A 19,172-nucleotide genomic window follows, 5' to 3' on the forward strand; every position below is an offset into this window, starting at 1 on the left:
AGCGAAAGAAAAAGACGGTTAAAAGACTGAGAACCAAGCACCAGGGAGAGGGCAGGTGCAAAATGCGACCAGACCCTCTTGACCCTACCGCAGTTTAAAAAGCAATGGTTAATGGTCTCGCGTCGGGGACAAGAGGTGCACTGACTAGAAGAGATAAGACCCCAGTTAAAGAGAGAATCGCGCACCTTGACGCCACGAAGGATAATCAACCAAATAACATCATTCTTAAAATTCTCTGTAAAAGGATCCCGAAAGAGAGACTAGTGACCATCGAGAGAAAACCCTGGCTTCTTTAGCAGGAAGGACAAAGTGAGCCGTACAAGGACGCTCAGAAAGAATATTCAACAGGTGGATCCTATCCTTTTCGGAATCCGAAATACAGGCTTCATTTTTCATAATGTAATCGTCCTCCATAGACTGACTCAACACTCTTGGACGGCGGCCAGGTCGGGTATCTGGGAATAAGACGGCAGAACAGAACCATCCAAAGACACGACAGACATATCATCTGGAACACCTTCAGCCCAGCTATGCTGGGGATCATCATCAGCGCTTGACATAACACTGCTGGGCGAAAGGCCAAAGCAGCGATACCACAAGCGAAAGCGAAAACGAAAAAACAGAATGAGAGGGCTTCGCCCTGGGTTAACCCCTTTTTTTCACTAGGCCTCATCAGCATGGCGTAGCTAACACACCAGGCGGCTGTGTTTAGCACCCCTTTAAGTGGCAGCGTCACATGCCATACATGTGGTAAGCTGGGTTGGGAATAGTAAAACTGTTCTCCCACGGCAGGCGTGTGGGAAGGTGGATCACATTAAGTGATCTGTGTGTCACGTAAATTAAAAACAACAGTAAAAGCAAGATGACACACGCTAACACCAACCCGGTGTGGCCAACACATCACGCATGTGCACAACCATTTCACCCGGTCAGCACACCCACACGCTTGCCATGGGAGAACAGTTTTGCTGTTCTCAACCCAGCTTACCACATGTAGGGCATGTGAAGCTGCCACTTAAAGGGGTGCTAAACACACCCACCTGGTATGTTAGCTACGCCATGTTGATGCATGGATAGTTTGGACGTCTTCTAGGGCTATCGTAGGGCGAAGTCCTACCAGTTTATTTCTTCGCTTGTGGTATTGCTGTATTGGTCATTTTGCGGCCCTTGCAGTAGTATGGCAGGGAATGTTGTCGATCCCCAGCATAGCTGGGCGGACCGTTCCGAAACTGAGGAGAACAAGGAGGTTGCTGATATCCCGTCTTATGCCCAAATGGCTGGGCATCATCGACTCTCCAGTGTGTCTAGTCAATCCAGCGTTGATATATAATGAAGAATGCTGAACGTCTTACTGACGCAGAGAAGGATTCTATCCATCCGCTGAACATTTTGCCCGAGCGACCATGTACGGCACATTTTTCTCTTTCCGACAAGGACACTTCTTTATCCCAAGTGTTTGCCGATCTAAAGAACTGTGGTATCCGTGCTGCTGCGGTCAGATGTCTCCAACGCAACCCTAATGGCTTTGTTTCCGTGACGTTTTCCACCAGTGAGTACTGTGATCTCTTCCTTCGTAAATCTTCTTTTATCCCTCGTCATCGTAATTTATCTTCTACGTGTACCTTTGTTGTCATGTATGATAATCCCTTCGAGCCGCTATGGATCTGTCCTCGGTTTCCGCAGATGTAATCTACAGGGCTATGAGGGCATCAAGAATGGAACACGCGTTGTTAGAATGGAGCTATCTGAGTCGATTCCATCCTTCCCACGCTTCGGCAGGAAGCTTCTTAGAGTCAAACTCCTACTTGCAGAAAGTGCCATCTTCCCGATAATGTCGCAAAGGTGTGCCCTAACGTGGTATACTTTAACTGTGACCAACTGGGTCACACCTTCAGCGACTGTAAAGAAGAAATAAAGTGCAGTATTTGCAAAGAGGACGGCCACTACACCATTGATTGTAAATTATCTTGGTGGCGGCGCTCTGAAAAAGTTGACACTGGTGATAACGATGCTGCTCCTGCTCCCCTCCCAGAGTCTCGACCGTCACCGTCTCTCCCGCAGCCTCTTTCTGATGAGCCTTCTTCTGATGGCCCGCCTCCTTCAATCCCTTTATCGCAATCTTTACCTGATGTGTCTCCTTCACAGCCTCCTTCCCAGTCTTCTCCTGATGTACCTCCTACACCTTCCTGTGATGAATGGTATATATGAAATGAATCACATATGAACTGCGGATATGAAATGAAGTGAAGCTATGATCTTCGCAGTTATGAGAGCAATTTTTGCAATTGCGTAGAGAAGCCTGAAAAATTCAGGACTTTAACGGGGTTTGAACCCGTGAACTCGCGATTCCGGTGCGACGCTCTAACCAACTGAGCTATGAAGCCACTGACGGTGGGAGCTGGTCATTTGAAGTCCTGAATTTTTCAGGCTTCTCTACGCAATCGCAAAAATTGCGATCATAACTGCGAAGATCATAGCTTCACTTGATTTCATATATGATTCATTTCATATATACCATTTCATGATCGATTCATTCCTCACGGGACCATTAGAACTCACAAATGACCAGCTCCCAACGTCAGTGGCTTCATAGCTCAGTTGGTTAGAGCGTCGCACTGGAATCGCGAGGTCACAGGTTCAAACCACGTTGAAGTCCTGAATTTTTCAGGCTTCTCTACGCAATTGCAAAAATTGCGATCATAACGTCGAAGATCATAGCTTCACTTGATTTTATATCCACAGTTCATATATGATTCATTTCATATATACCATTTCATCATTGATTCATTCCTCACGGGACCATTAGAAATCACAAATGACTAGCTCCCAACGTCAGTGGCATCGTAGCTCAGTTGGTTAGAGCGTCGCAACGGAATTGCGAGGTCATGGGTTCAAACCCCGTTGAAGTCCTGAATTTTTCAGGCTTCTCTACGCAATTGCAAAAAATTGCGATCATAACTGCGAAGATCATAGCTTCACTTGACACCTTCCTGTGCTTTCCTCTCATCGCAATCATCACTGTCGCCATCTTCTGGTCAACCTTGACCATCTTCTGGCCAACCTTCCCAGTCTACACAGTTCTCTCAGTCATCACAAACTACGCAATCGTCTCAGTCCCTCCTTTTGCCTGTTGAATCGCCGTCCCTGTCTATTCCTTTGTCCCAAGAGCCTTCTCTTCCATCGAGCATCATTTCTGGCTCTCCTACTTTGCCTGGTCTACAGCTTGTCGTTGCAGTTGATTCGCAGCATTCTACTGCTTCTGATCAAGCAATTGCTGCAATGGAGATTCCTGAGGATCCTGGCCCTACAGTTCCGCTGCGCCCAACACAGATTCCTATCCGTCCTCCACCTCTTCGAGTTGCACCGAAACGCAAGCCTGCCAGGTTAGACTTCACAGATGGTTCACCTGCGCGTAAATCAACTTCGCCTATGCCGGTCAGTTCTAGTAAAAAGATTAAGAGCCCTCACCCTTCATGACTTTCAGAATTCTTTCCTTAAATTCTCGTGGTTTCAATGAGCGTTTGCAAGATTATCTTATAGATAGTCTTCGTACCTCTTATGACGTTTCCTGTTTTCAGGAAACACAGATTACTGATCCTGAGGTTTTTCGCGATTTCTCTTGTGCCTGGCGTGGACCTTGTTTTTGGTCCCCTGCTGTAGACAAACAAGGTGGTGTCCTTACTTGCCTTTCTGAATCTTTTTCCGGCAACGTCGGTCGCTCGAAAAGAGACACGTCTGGGAGCGTTGTTAGTCTATTGTTAAAACTTGACGATCTAAGGATTAATTTAATTAACATTTATGCTCCCACCAACTTGGCAGCAAAGAAAGTGTTCTTCAGAAGTTTGCATGAATACTTTTTATCTTCTGATGTCTTAATAATTGCTGGTGTTATAATTGTTACGATCACAACCTTGTTAAGTTTGGCGGAAACTTTGTGCATGCTAAGTGCCTTACTGATTTTCGTTAGCCTTTTCTTTAATTGATGTCTGGCGCAAGCTACATCCGAGATTGTGCCAGTGCACATGGTTTAAGTAGGATTTTTCAATTGGTTCGCGTTTAGATCAATATCTTGTTTCTAAGAACTTTTGGTGTGCTGGTGTTTGTTTGGATGTGATAAAGTTGGAGATCATAGAGTGAACGAGATGTTCAGGATATGCCAACTGTAGGATTAAGGTCTTGAGGCGGCTACACTCCAGTTAGATGATAGCTTGAAAGCTCGGTCTAGCATGGTAATAATTAAGGATTCCTTATAACGATTATCAACGTGACTATTATAATGTAACAATAGACCCGTATTGGTCGGTTTCACGTATACACTAGTCGTAAAAAATCAGCTGACTCTGTGCGCAAGCAGTTGAAAGATCTTGGTAAAGTGTTAAACATCGACTTATGCCCAGTCTTTATTTCTCGAAAAGTTGGAGAAGATCTCAAACATAAAGAAATCAAGCCCGCTTTGATCAACAAACAATCAGTAGTTTACAAATTTGAATGTGGCTGTGATGCCAGCTATGTTGGTTGCACGCGTCCACATCTCTACCAACGGATCGATGAGCATAAAAGATCTGGTTCAATATTCAATCACAGCCAAAGTCAACATCAATCAAGAACAATAACATCTGACATGTTTCGCATTCTTAAGAAATGCTCATGCAAATTTGATTGTCTTGTGTATGAAATGTTCCTTATTCGCGAGCACAAACCGTGTCTGAATATCCAAAGTGACTCGTTAAAGGCAAAACTTTTCACCTAGCCTCTAGGGACTTTGAACTTAATCTTGAACATTAATATTCGAGTTATCTGTAAAATATTATATTTGACCTGATGATGGTGTCATGAGGACACCGAAACGTTGTCTTTAATAAGTATGTTTCTGCCCAACAATAGACAACAACAATACAATAGTTTATTTACATTTCCATTCTTATATAACATTACAATGTTTTCTATATTTAGAAAAAGAGAAGAGAAATTAGACAGTTACTAAGATACTAAAATATAAGTTACATACAGGGAAATGCCAAGCACCTAAATAAACCGTAAGGTTTTCTAGTTAGACAGTAGACAAAAGTTTTCTAGTTAGACACTAGACCCGTAATGATTTTGTTTGTCTTTCCTTCCAGCCCACTGGGAATAACCTCCGTGGTCCTGGCATTTGGAAGTTTAACACTTCACTTTTGAATGATGATGTGTTTTGTGACTATATTTCGAATTGTATCAATCATTTAGCCAATTCACCTTTATCACTCGGCGGCCATTTTGGAGTCCTTGGGGAATAAAGGCTTTGTCTTTGCATTGTCTTTGCCCGTCCAGCCTCACATTGAATGAGAAGCTCGACGGGCAAAATGTTTTGTTTGGACATTGAGTGATATGGGTCTATTGCGTGCAACACTTTCCTTCGGTTAAAGTTTGGTGGGACTTTTTTAAAAACTTTATCCGCTCTGAGATAATTTTCTTTGCCAGGGAAAAGAGCAGGAATCTCTCGCACGAACGTGTTCTTTTAGTTAACCAGATTATTAAGCTAAAACTTCAGCTTACTTCTGGTAATCCCTCAGTTAGTCCTGAAATTTCCGAGCTCAAAAGTAAGCTTAAAGCTCCTCGATCCCTTGGAAGAGTTAGACGGTTCTAAAATCCGCTCTAGAGTTCAGTGGCTTGAGGAGGGAGAAAGGCCTACGCGATTTTTCTTTTAGCTTGAACGTGAACGCTTTGAGCGTAATATTGTTTCTTCTATTCTTAATTCTGATGATGTAGAGGTGTTCACGCGTGAAGAAATTGAACGTGCGCACGTGCGCTTCTATTCAGATCTTTTCACTGATGAGCCTATTGATGCGTTTTTTAAGCAGCGTTGTTTAAAATCCGTTAAAAAGTCCCTTTCTCCCCCTCAACGCGCTTCGTGCGAGGGATCCTTGTCGCTTGACGAATTAACTAACTCTGTTAAGAGTCTTAATACCGGGAAGTGACCGGGATCTGACGGACTATCAGGTGAATTTTATCTTCATTTTTGGGAGACTTTGGGCCCCCTTTTACTCCGTGTTTCTAGCCAGTGTTTCTCCGATGGCGAGCTTTGTGGCTCCATGAAAGGTAGCGTCACCAGCCTAATTTTTAAGAAGCGTGGTGATATTAAGCACTTAAAAAACTGGCGGCCCATCTCTCTTTTGAATGTGGACTATAAGATTATTTCTAAAGCGATCACTTGTCGTTTTTCCAAAGTTCTTGAATATATTGTCCACCCTGATGAGACTTGCTCCGTTCCTGGCCGAAGTGTTTTTTTCTAATGTTACTCTTTTGCGTGATGTTTTGGACTACATTCAACGGACGGATGAATCCGCAATCTTAGTCAGCCTTGACCAAGAGAAAGCCTTTGACCGTGTCAACCGTTCCTTTCTCTTGCATCTTTTCCAGGTTTATGGTTTTGGACCCGAGTTTTGCCGGTGGATCTCAACACTTTACAATGGTGCCTTTATGCAGATTATCTTAAACGGTTAGCTATCTCAGAGGATTTTTCTTGCGCGTGGGGTGCGTCAGACCCTTTGTCTCCCTAAATTTATGCCCTTTGTGTTGAGGTATTAGCGTCCCTCATTCGCCGTTGTCCAGGGGTTTGTCCTCCCTGGTGCCAGAGGGCGGCAAGCACGTGTTCGCTTGTATGCCGATGGCATTACGACTGTACTCAAGGATCTTCGATCCTTGTCTAATCTTTTCAGCTGTGTTAATGTCTATGAAAGGGGCACCGGTGCCAAACTGAATCGCACCAAAACTGAAGCAATGTGGCTGGGGGCCTGGAGGTTCCGTTCTGATGAGCCTTTGGGCCTCACCTGGGTTAAGAAAATGAGAATCTTGGGGGTAGTGTTTGGTACTATCCCTACAGAGCATTTTAATTGGCAGCCTAAAAACTGGAAAAATCCCTCAATCTCTGGAAGTCGAGATCCCTATCCCTTCCCGGTAAGGCTCTAACTATCAATACACTTGGTTTGAGCAAGCTGCTTTACCTTGCCAGACTTCTTACTCTTCCAAAATGGGTCATTGGGCGGGTTAATGTCTTGATCTGGCCCTTCCTATGGGGCTCAAAAATGGCTCCGGTGAGTCGTAACACTTGCTTTTTGAAATTGAAATTTGGGGGTGTCAATCTTGACCATCTCGTCTTAAAGGCCTAGGCTTTGAGATTGGCGGGGATGGCCTCCGTGCTTAATTCCCCTGATGATTCTAGTTTTTATCTATGCGAATACTTTTTGGGGCGTCGCTTGTCCTCCCTGCGTCCCGAATGGTCTTCCTTACGGGATAACTCTTCTCCCAGTGCTTCTTCTCCAACTCCCTTTTACGAGGCGTGTCTTGATACTCTATCCAGGGTGGGAGACAGTGCCCTAGTTTGTAAAACCTTGTATCAAAAGCTACTTTCAAACAACCCATCCCTGCCAATCTTGCCGTGTCAATGGTCCCAGGTCATTGGGCCAGGGTTCCCCCTCGATGGTCATTGGTCTCTGGTCCGGGACCCCTTCATTGAGAACTATAAGAACGATGTCTTTTGGTTTATTATCCTCCACGGCGTCAAGGTGCGTGATTCCCTTTTCAATTGGGGTTGTATCTCATCTGGTCGCTGTGCCTGTTGTCCTCGACGAGAGATCATTGACCATTGCTTTTTAAATTGTCAAAGGGTCAAAAGAGTCTGGCTACTCTTTGTGCCAGTTCTCTCCCTGTTGCTTGGTAAGCAGTTTGTTGCAAACCTTTTAACGGTTTTTTTCTTCCGCTGGCCCTCTCTTAGTGCTAGGAGGGTTCGGCTGGCGCGCGACTTGACGAAATCCATTCTTTATGGCACTTGGACCTATCGAAACAGGACCACTTTCTGCAATGGCAAAGAAGACCACCGTGCCATCATCCGCTATGTTCCCTACGATCTTAAGCAGAGAGTCTTGGATTTTAACTCTCTTTCTGAATCTCGCTTCCATGATGTTTGGGTCTTGAACGGTTTTTGTGCCATGGTGAATGGATTTCCTCATATTAATATTTAGAAGTAAATCTGGGTCATGGAATCCATTTGTCCGTGCGCTGTTCACGGTGTCCACAATCCGGGGATCTCTGCAGGAAACTTGCTCTGCTCATGGACTCTGCTGTTAGGGCCCCAGGCCCATTTGGCTAGCTGCCTACTCCGGCTCTTAGTTTCTAGTGACTTTTTTGTGCTTTTTAATTTGTAATTGGCGTGTGTTTTTATTGTGAATAAAGGCTGTTTTCATGAAAAAAAAAAAAGCGTTAGGATTCTCCTCAAAAAGAGAAACCAGAGCGCACCAGGGCCCGACAAGCCCAAAAACTATTGGTGGAAGCGTGCGCATGCGCTTCATGACGAAGTCACGCGGGCGTTTTTGGCGGTCTCCGAGAGTGAAGAGGAGTACCCTGGATGGTTCTCCGAGGGCAAAACAAGCCTTCTACCGAAACCAGGAGATTTCTGCAGTGAAAATCAGCGGCTTATACCGCGCTTGAATAACATATACAAGTGGTTTACATCCTGCCTGCAAAAGCCCTATGGATAGTCACCTGAAAGCATTCAATCTAATGAAGGGACAACATAGAAGCGACAGAGTTGGCTGTAGCGGCACGACAGACAATCAATTGATAGACAGAATGGTGACTCTTGACTGCCACAGGGGTAAGAGAAACCTTAGCATGGCCTGGGTAGATGTTAGGAAAGTCTATGATTCGGTAGACCATACCTGGTTGGCTAAAGTCACGAGGATTCATTTCTTTCCTAAGTGGTTATGTGGGATGATAAGTCATCTCGCTGCTAGCTGGAATAACAAGATTGTTGCTGTCACGAAGCCGGGACCTGAGATCTCCCGTTCGATCCAGTTTATCAAGGGGTTACCTCAAGGCGACGCCCTCTGTCCGCGCCTCTTTACCTTGTGCCTAAACCCAGTAGCCTGGCTACTAGGCGCCACTGAGGCCAAGCTGAACAGAATTTTGAGGTCTGCTAGAAGCGCCATGCAGGATATGGGCTTACATTGGACCCCCAAGAAATGCAATAGGAGCAAAGAAGTGCAAGATGCGGTGGGGATGAAGCTGGACCAGTCATCAGTGGTTGAGAGCCTCAAGCCAGGGACCAGTTATAAGTTCTTAGGACTTCAAGAAACAGTGACACAAGATGAAAAGCTGGCCCTTGATAGCGATGCCAAGGTGTATCTGAGAAGGTTATCGGTGATATGGTCTAGTCCTCTGTCAGATATTAACCGAGTAAGAGCCAGCAACCAGTGCGCAATGCCAGTCCTAGTCTATCTGATGGAGACTCAACACTGGCCAATCACAGAACTGCGAGTTATTGACAGAGAGGCTAGAAAGATCATCTGTGAAAACGGTGGGAAGCATCCCTTAAGCTCGACGGCGATAATGTATTTGGAAACAGGGAAAGGAGGGCGTGGCTTCCACTCGGTTGAGCGCGAATACAAGTTGACCAAGATCAAGGCGGCAATGAAGCTATGTCATAACATGGAACCCTCTATGAAAACAGTGCAACACTTCGAAAAGAGGGCGGTAGAGAAGGGACACACTTCGCTGATGAAGGAAGCGCATAAGTTTGCCGAGGAACTGGGTACGAGCCTGTCTCTGGAGTACCCTCAACCGTCGTGTCGGTATGTGAGCGATCCTGAGACGGAGATTAAGGGGCCAAAGGTGAAAGAACACCTCAAGAAGGCAGATATGGAGAAGCTGAAAGAGAAGATCAAAGAGGGGAAGAGGCATGGACGGTTCTTACAGGCTAGGTGGCAGGACTGTGAGTTAAATCAGAGTGGATGCTTTGCGTGGTTGCGTGATTGGACCTGTGCGCCTACCCTTACCATCGCTGGGATAATAGAATTGTACGAGCAGCTTACGCCCCATAAGGTGTACACAGTCCACAAAACAGGTGCAGCACAGAGTGATATCACGTGTAGACTGTGTGGGAAAGCTCCTGAGACTCTTGTGCATGTGCTAGCAGGGTGCTCTGCTCTGGCCCAGTCCAGGAACCCATGACCCGGAGCTGCCAACTCCCATACTGGTTTAGTTTCTTGTAATTGGTCATCGGCCTCCTGTGGGAGTCTCATTCGCGGGAAATTCAATTTAAAAATAAATCGGTCTGTGAAAACGCCGTGACAACAACACAATGGAGATGTAGGCTTCGGGTCATGGGTTCCTGCCCAGTCTTAATATCTAGAAAGACACCACGCAGCACTGAAAGTCCTCTTCTTCGAGATGACTAGGGATATGAGGCTAATTGATTCATTCCCTCCCTAGTACTCGTGTGCAGTACCCAAACCAGTCTATGGGCCCTCTGAGGCATTAGCGTTTTGGGATGTTCCAGTTTAACCATTGTCAAGGCTAACAGAGTAGACGCTCGATTTGTGGACCACAAGAATAAGAAGGTGTGGGCTTTGGAGATGTCCTGTCCGGGGATGGAGCATCGCGAAAAGAAGTCCGAGGAGAAGACGGTCAAGTACGGCCAGTGCGATTTGAGCTAAAGAAACAGTACCCTGGCTATGACGTTGAACCATGTAACATCATCATTGACGTGCTGGCTGAATGGTCAAGGGATGTAGACCTGACAATGAGGAAGCTCTTTGGCAGTAGGGGCTATGACGTTTTGAGAAGGATTCAGAAGGCTACCATCTCGAGTTCTCTCAACATAGTGAGAACTTTCAAAGCTACCGCCAATTGACTTTCCCCGTGGGAATAGTATAGGAGCTCAATATAGTTTTAGTATTAGAGAGCTTTAGATTGTCTGTAAGATTTTTTATATTTTATCGCTAATTTATTTATTTATTTATTTCTTAACTCAGCAGTTTCCATTTTATAGTTCTTTTAGATCGCATAGGTTACGCTGCGCGCCCTATGTGGTTCTATTTTAGCATTCGTACGTTTATCAACTGCACATAATAATTGGCAGTGCTAATGACCCTTTACTTGCAGTATTGAGGACTGAATTGCGAAGGGCGCAGCCCACGATATCGGGCTGAGAGCATACAAAGGCGTCTCTGGCTGCTGCGATACAGTCCATGTTGATGTCGGAGCACAGCACCGCAGCTAGATGTTAATTAGCTGTGAGTCGATTTTGATAAGGGAGGAAAACCCTGGCTCGCAGTGGTGTGAGGCTCGATAGATAACCACTAACCCACCTTGACTCCCTGAGGACGACGAAAAGATGGAAATACAACTTCAGTTACATTAGAAGCCTACAATGACATAACAACTTGGAGAAACAACGTATTTTTAGTTCCAGAAGGTAAAACAGGAAGGGATTTTATAGGTCAGTTAACATATATTGCTTTGAAAGTTGCATTTTTCCCTTTAGCTGTAGGACTTCAGAAACCTAACAACAAGTCTAAAGCAAGAGATCATCAAAATAAATAAATGGCTCTCTGGAAGGACGGTGAAATCACCCAGCTAATTTGCGAAGGAAGGATACTACAGAGCGGCATTAGAAAGCGCGATTCCTCAAACTCACATGACAGATATTTTGCTAAAATAATAATGGAAGGCTTAATCAACTCAGCTTTACGGTTCCTAAATGAATCATTAGATGGAGGAATTTTTCCACTAACCGACATTGTCATGAGGCAGCTGCACTACAACCAGCAAAAGTAGGATCATTGCTGTTCGGCCCAGTTGATGATAATTTACCTGAGTCATTCTACCGTGAGATAGACGGTGATATGATTAGAGAAGCTGCACTAAAAACAAAGGGGTCTTGATGCAAACGGGTTCTAACGAATTCTTGCGTGCAAGTCGTTTAAAGAATCATCTGGGAAGTTATGTGAAGCGCTAGCTACAATGACGAAGATCTTATTCTCGACATATATTGATCCCTCAACCATCGAGCCTCTACTTGCCAGCCGTTTGATTCCACTTGATAAAGGTGGACGAGCAGTCAGACCTATCGGAGTTGGAGAGGTAATGAGAAGTTTCATTGGTAAATGAGTCATCAACGTTGTTAAGACCGATGTAATCGAGGCAAGCGGTTCTCTCCAATTATGTCCTGGCCATGAACATTATCTTTGAAGCAACACTGATGCCGTACTCATTATTAATGCGTCCAATGCATTTAATGAACTTAATTAAATAGAGCTTCCGCCCTACGTAACATCAGAATCCTTTGTCCTGTTATTCCAGTATGTGCTATCAACAACAACAACAACAACAACAACAACAACAACAGTTCTTTATAACCGTTTGTTATTTTTACAGATATGTTATTTAAAGTGGATGCGTATTTTTAAAAGGTGGTTTAATCGAAAATCGAATTTTTATTGTCAACTGGAATTAAATAGCAATTATCTGTACTCTTTTGGACGTAAAAAAAGAGTTCATTTGTTTGTTTGTTTGTTTTGCACTAAAAGGTGAGCGAGCAAATGCTTTTTAATCCGTTATCCGAACTGGTTTTTGTCGCACCTTGACAGTGACATGAAAATTTTATCCTTATGTTATAAACACGTCATCGCTATGAGTTCTCGTAAAATTAGGGGAAAATCCCACTAGTTTGCGTTTTGAGAAGTTTGTTTAAGGCACCTAAAGGTTATTTAAGTGTTGGAGTGGATCTTGTTTGAAGTTCGTCCTTTCTTGGTTGCATCGCCGTATTTTGCCAATTCTTGTTCCAAGCCAACCTTGCGTGTTTCAATGAAATACATCAAAATGTGAATGATCTCGTTTTAAGAGATAAAGTGGAATAAAGTACATCAGTAAAACTCTTCTTTGACCTTGAACTAATTTTCTTTTAATGGTTATTAATTTTAGTGTGATTCGTATTCGTTGGCTATTGACAGTTGACTCTGAAATGACGTTTTTTCCTTTTCCATTCGCTCGCTGAGAGTGTGCTTGTTTTCTTTTAAAACTCATGCGGTTCAAGGAAAATTCATTGCCAAACTGAAGAATTCCACAGTATATTTCACTCGAGACACCGATATTATACTCATCTCTTCGTGACAGCGTATAATTTACCGTTGAATTCACTAGTTAGGCAATTAAGTTTTCTATATAATAAAACAAAGAAAATGATTTAATTATTTAAAGCAGCAACAGAAACATCAAAACGCGGACAATTCGAAACCTTTTATTTTCACTAACCCTACAACCACTAAGAACAAATAACCAGGGAGCTCCGATTTTTGGCTTGGCTAAATCTATATTATAATTTCTTTTTACGTGTATATATTTTTTCGATAATAAAAATAATATAAACGACCAGTTACAGTTGAAGCTTTGAAGATCAGCGGAAGTGTCTTCTCATATAGGACGAAAGCGAAGGATATACCCAATTTGTTATTCGTAATTTTTTTTATTTTCCACAAGTGATATGTTAAGTGAAATTATCGCTTGAAGATTTTTAAATAAGGTTTTTCGCAGGGAAGTGAGTAATTGTTTATTAAGTTCTGAGTATTATATAAATTTATTATTATTATTATTATTATTATTATTATTATTATTATTATTCAGAACACTGTAAAATGACCTAAGTTAGCACTGACTCTCATCAACAAAGTAGTAAAAAGGACCGGATCTCATGCCTTATCAGAACGACCACATACAATGGCGGACTCAGGTAAAAAGACAATTTTATTCAGGTAACTTGATGCCTGTTTGGGATTCAAAATGCTAATTTTAACGAGAAAGATATGCTTTGACAAAATTGATAAAATCTTTTGCCGTAAACAAAATAACAGATGTGTGTAAATGAATAAAAATTGTCAATTTGATATCCAGGTAGAAACTATGACATGGCCACCTTTTGGCTTCACCATTAGGCCAGCCAGTCAGCAGAAGGAAAGTCGCCACAAAGGGACATAAAGCGCATTGAAATACATCAATGACGTTTCATTCAAATACAGAGGCGGATTGATCAAGTTGATAAAATAGACACATATAGCTAGATTGTTGTTGTTTATTTTACACTCCCAACGTCTGGCTGATCCAGTAAGAGGGGCTTTAGCAACGACGACGCGAACGCCATCTCATCAAAACATAAATTTTAATCGCTTCGCGACTATTCCAAGCTCTTAAACATGAGAAATGTGTGGCAAGTCCCTCAAGAATAAAACCGATATGAGTCACACTTAGTTTAGGGGCGAAAACCAAAATTTATCTCCAAGTGCTGACGTCCTAAGAAAAACCCTCAAATTTGGCTATTTCACGTTGTTGTTTTGCTGACGACGGCAAAGAAATGGACAAAAACGAAAAACGCACGTACAGAGGATGCAAAGCTATTGTTTTTTCCGCTAAATATGCAAATTTGTGACGTTTTTTGCCGTCGTCGTTGTCGTTGCTAATGCTCCCTACTATCAACAGATAAGAGGACAGTGGAACAGATTCAGAAAATGCAAGCTGGCACCTGCTTTAGATGACAGATGAGGCTATCAAACCTATGCCTCTACTGTTTATTTAACCTTAAAGAGGGTTTGCATTGAGATCGTTTAGTTCGAAAAAGGATTACATATACGAAGGACTTGCTCTTAAACGTAATTAATTGGTCATAATATTATCCAAGTCACGAACACAAATGCATGTGCTCTTGTTCTCACAGGAAAATAAGGTTAAGTCGAAGTTTTTTTAAATGTGTTAACAAGTAGACACAACTATGTAAATTGTCGATCAAATTATACTCTGGCTCCCTTTTAAGGGCAGTTGCCATTAGATTGAACACTCAGTGCTAGCCAGGGGAAAGGCCAAAAGTGTTTCAAAAAATATGGCAACGAGCGATGGATTTCCAACAGCGGTAATCGTGTCGTTTGTATGCTTCTATGTTGTGGTGTTTGTGCTCTCTGCTATAGGAAATGTGGTCGTTATATATACTTGCTACGGAACGATCAAAAGAACACAACGTTCGATTCACTGGTTCATCGCAAACTTGGCGCTAGCTGATTTTACTTTTACGGTGCTCAGTATATTGGACTTCGTGGTGTTCTTGTGGACCTGGCTTGGCGGTAGGATTTCTTGCAAACTACAAAGCTTCCTGATTGAGGCGTGCTATACTAGTTCAATAATCACGCTTGTCATTTTAAGCTTTGAGCGACGAAAAGCTGTTATTACACCACTAAGGGCAAGAATAAGTTCCAACAAAGAATACATAAAGATAGTCGCCATTTGGATGTCGAGCTTGTCCATTGGATCGCCTTTGCTTTACGCCTATGAAGTTAAGCAAGATGCAAGTAGTTCATTAATTTGCAACAACGCTTCATTCGGAGATTTAGGAAAACAAGTATATTACAGCATTCATGCAATCTGCACTTTCATTGTCCCTCTAACATACATGATCTATGCTCAGAGTACCATCTTTCTGAGGTTACGCTCAAGAGTGTTTCCAACACAAGACGATTTTACAACAGTGTCGTCTAATCGGCATCGAAAAGTCGCCAAGACACTCGCGGCGTTAACCGTGGCGTTTACAGTTTGCTGGGCTCCTTTCATGATCATTCGAACATTGATGTATTTTCACTTAACCGATGGTGGGTATTACTGGCGAGCCTCTCAACTTCTAATCTTCTTAAACACGGCCTTAGACCCAATCCTGTATGGGATCTACGGAGAGAGTATTGGACGATTTCTTGAACGGTTTAATTGTGGACATTTTCGGAAGGCAACATTGACGACCAGCAATAAAAACCCTACCTTGAATAAGAGAAGTCCGCCAAACACCTCTCATTTGATCAACGTAAAAGAAGGTAGAAGGTCAGGACTTTGCTAATCCAAACACGACCGCAGTCCATCTGAAAGTTTCCAACAAAAATTTCCGAGAAGGTATTCAAGAACCAAAGGAAAGTACTGTTGTGATTTTCTCTCATTCATTCATTCATTGATTTTATTATTAGTTGAAGAAAATACAATGACAACCCTGCACAACCCGCAGAGAGCAGACCTAATCGAGGCGGGTTGTGCTTTTAAATCAGACGTCATTATCAGTAAAAATGAAACAAAAGAAATAGAGGAAAAAAAAAAAAAGAAATAAGTGAACAATTACAATAAAATAATTACAACATATTACAACAAGTCACAGGTTAGTTAATTTAATTTACTTTACATATTTTGCCATCTTTAAGAGGAGAGTGGGTGCTTCAACATAAGTGTCCTCGGCATGAAAAATAGCAAATAGAATTTCTCGTACTTTCTTTTTAACTGCTTTTTTGGCAGTTGGCGTACTTGGGGTGGCAAACAATTCCAAACTCTGGCGCTGAAACGTGTAGTTGAATTTATTGCAAGTGCTGTTGGAATGTGAGGCGAACGAACATGACAATTGGGCAGCCATAGCTTTTAGTTGCTGCTTTTAGTTGCTGGTGTGTTTACACCAGGGTAATTGAAAGATCTGTATCTAAAAAAAATACCTTACAAAAGTAAACGAAAAGAACTTAATTCGCTGTAGAATGTGGATTGCCTGTCAAAGATGAACTTATTTTTTTCGAAGTCAGTGAATTTTATTTCTGAATTCAGGTAGATATACTGGCACATGTACCAAAAACAAGTGTCACACAACACATCTACATTTACACGAAGGCTTCTGTTTCTTGTAAGGAGATTACCTCGAGTGCATTCCAAGTTTGAAAATGAATTTAATAAGTGTGGAAAGTAACAAAATGTGACAAAATATACCTGATACACTTTGCTTTCAACAGTCTACTTCCGGCATAAAACGTATCGCCTTTATTAGATTTACTAACAACAACTGTTAGTAAACAAGTAAACAATGTCAATATCTTAAAATTAATATAATTAATTTAACTCCTTAACTATGCTGAGAAACATCTCTTAAGGTTTTACAACTGAAAAACAAACAAATGGGCGTCACTGGTGCCATTAAACGATTCGAATCGGCTCCTCAAACAGCAGCTTATGGGCACAGAGTGCCGCAATTAACATGGACTGTCACGTACTTCAGAGGAATGTACTTCACAGAGGCCAAAAATTTTTTCGTCAGAAATATAGCACTATGATGGGCTTTTACTGTGACTAAATGTTTGTCGGCATGCAATGTTGCCCATTGGAGATATTTGCAATTTAAAAAGCCTAATTTGCGGTTTCTTAAAAGTGTTGCGTGACATGGTTAATTTTGAAATGTTCCACATTGGCGAGAATAATTTCAAACCACTCCAACATTGGACCTTTTATTGCTTAAGGTTCAAAGTATTTTTGGATGAAAAAAAGATGAAAATCCACTGCATCCTGTTAGTGTGAGGAATCTTTGTTCGAAGTACAATCTTATAGCTAATTTCGGGGGGTTTATCCCTGGGATTTGATGTGAAAGCTCAAATACCCCAAGGATTGACCGGGGGCCCAAACTACTTGGGGCTCTTGAATAACTTAATGACCTTAATCAACTATGAAAGTTTGAGAGAAATCGGTGAGATGGCATGTGTCACGCCTGCCTGGTGCTCTCGTGGATAGACTCTTAAACTGGTTTCGGCGAATTTGAGTGTTTTTTTTTTGTTCGCAGAAGCGGTTTCCTGTTTCGCCTGTGTAGATATTCTTGCATAATGTGCACGTTATGCAATCGATGACTTTTGCTGAGACGCATGTTAAGTGATCAGTCATTTGGACAACCCACAATTCCTTCACTCGCTCTCATGAAGGGCTAATGCTCGAGACGTCAGATTTCCTTGCTCAGATTTCCCAAATCTTTCATGGTATTAATTCGATTTTTTATCAACTCGTTTGATAAAACCAAATTGCCATGTTTCACTCTCGACGCAGCACCGCAGTTTCTCTATAGAAACTGGAAATCTGTTGGAGATAAATAATAATATGGAAATTTCCATATATAAGAAGGATGAACTGATGGAAATCGCCACGGATTGTGTGCCCCGTCGTACTTGATGATTTAAGACAATGAGTAGCGAGTCTTAATTTTCTACTGCTACACAGGGGCGTGCTATGATCAGAACTATCCGTCCTAAAACCCAGTGGAAATGCCTGAATGCAGTCACCCAACAAAAGCCTCATATATACATTGACTTGTTACAATACACGACAAGAACAAAACCGGAATTCTATGAGGAAGCGACGCATAAGGATCCCTCTTTGCAAACAAATATTCCATTGAGTATTTAAAGTGCACATTTGCTGCATTGAGGGGCAAAAGGTTTTAAGACAAAACTTCTCCCACGAAAAAGACACAAATAGTAAACTATTCCACACTGCGTCCATTGTCGCAGCGCAATAATGTTGGGGATAAATTTGGCTCCCGTTCCTTATAATGTCACTTAGTTTGTTCTCGTCGACCAGGCTAAGGATGGACTCCTTCCCAATACTAATTACCATCTATTAAAGGAGACCATCGTTAAATCCTCCAAGAAGTCAGCCCCCAAACGAAGTCATAACTCCCCAAGACTAAACCGAAATCCAATTCTCCAAGTCCGGTGAGGGGATTATTCGCCAAGCCTCACAGATGCTCTTTTTTGTAATATCTCTTCCCGGCGGCTGACTGCAGAGAATGCACACACAAACCGTTTCAGCTGGTTAATATCTTGGCATGAACAGGACGGTTCTGTGCCAATGTTCGAGGCCAGCCGCGCAGAGGCTCCAGCCGGATTAAAGACTTTCGCTAACTGAATGTAGTAGAGAGCTGTGTGACGCCTAGTCCACCCAACATGATCCATGATCTCGGCCAGATCCGCACCTGTAAGAGCTAAAGTGATCGCACAGCCGGAGCGGAAACCATGGAGCGTCTCGCCGTCATCTGCATTCATCTTCTTAAGGTAGCCTTTTAAGCGTGACTCAGTTGCAGAGGAGGTAAAAGGGGCGTTCTTTATGCCTAAATCAGGTGTGGTTGGACGTTAAATCGACCCTTATATCAGGCGTTACCTCTATATAACGCTCGATGCCTGGAATAGGACAGATTTCCCCTTGCGGATTTCTCCTCACTCCAAACACATTGTCGGCTCCATCTCTTAACGTCATTCCCCAAATGTGATTGAAAAGGAAGCCGTCGTCATTAGGGAAACATAGGAGTTTAGGGACCTTAACCTGCCCCAAGTCCCCAGGTCGATCTCCACTCAAGAAAGCTAGTTTAAAATACAAATGAATGAAGGGTGTAGTTTCTAAAGAAACTGTGATGCTGCGTCGGTGGGGAAGTAGTATACAAAAATTTGGTTTTATCAACGGTTTAGCGAATTGCTCTGACGAAGGGCTAACGCTCGAAACGTCAGCTTTTAGAATCTCTGTACGGTGGCCAATTTACATTA

At 42.7% G+C, this 19,172-nt stretch overlaps 1 protein-coding gene across 1 annotated transcript; it reads left to right on the forward strand.

The window, feature by feature from the left end:
• Positions 1–13,534: 13,534 nt before the first annotated feature.
• On the forward strand, positions 13,535–16,763 carry LOC137973591 (QRFP-like peptide receptor). The gene has a single exon (XM_068820435.1). It carries the CDS (start codon positions 14,687–14,689, stop codon positions 15,683–15,685), a length of 999 nt encoding a protein of 332 aa, XP_068676536.1. The 5' UTR covers positions 13,535–14,686; the 3' UTR covers positions 15,686–16,763.
• Positions 16,764–19,172: the final 2,409 nt, after the last annotated feature.

The sequence above is a fragment of the Montipora foliosa genome, chromosome 10, assembly GCF_036669935.1.
Source record: "Montipora foliosa isolate CH-2021 chromosome 10, ASM3666993v2, whole genome shotgun sequence".
In the NCBI taxonomy this organism is placed as follows: Eukaryota; Metazoa; Cnidaria; class Anthozoa; order Scleractinia; family Acroporidae; genus Montipora; species Montipora foliosa.

What these genes read in the sequence shown, in the direction of transcription:
- LOC137973591 (XM_068820435.1), top strand. Translation starts at nt 14,687, where the DNA reads ATGGCAACGAGCGATGGATTTCCAACAGCGGTAATCGTGTCGTTTGTA.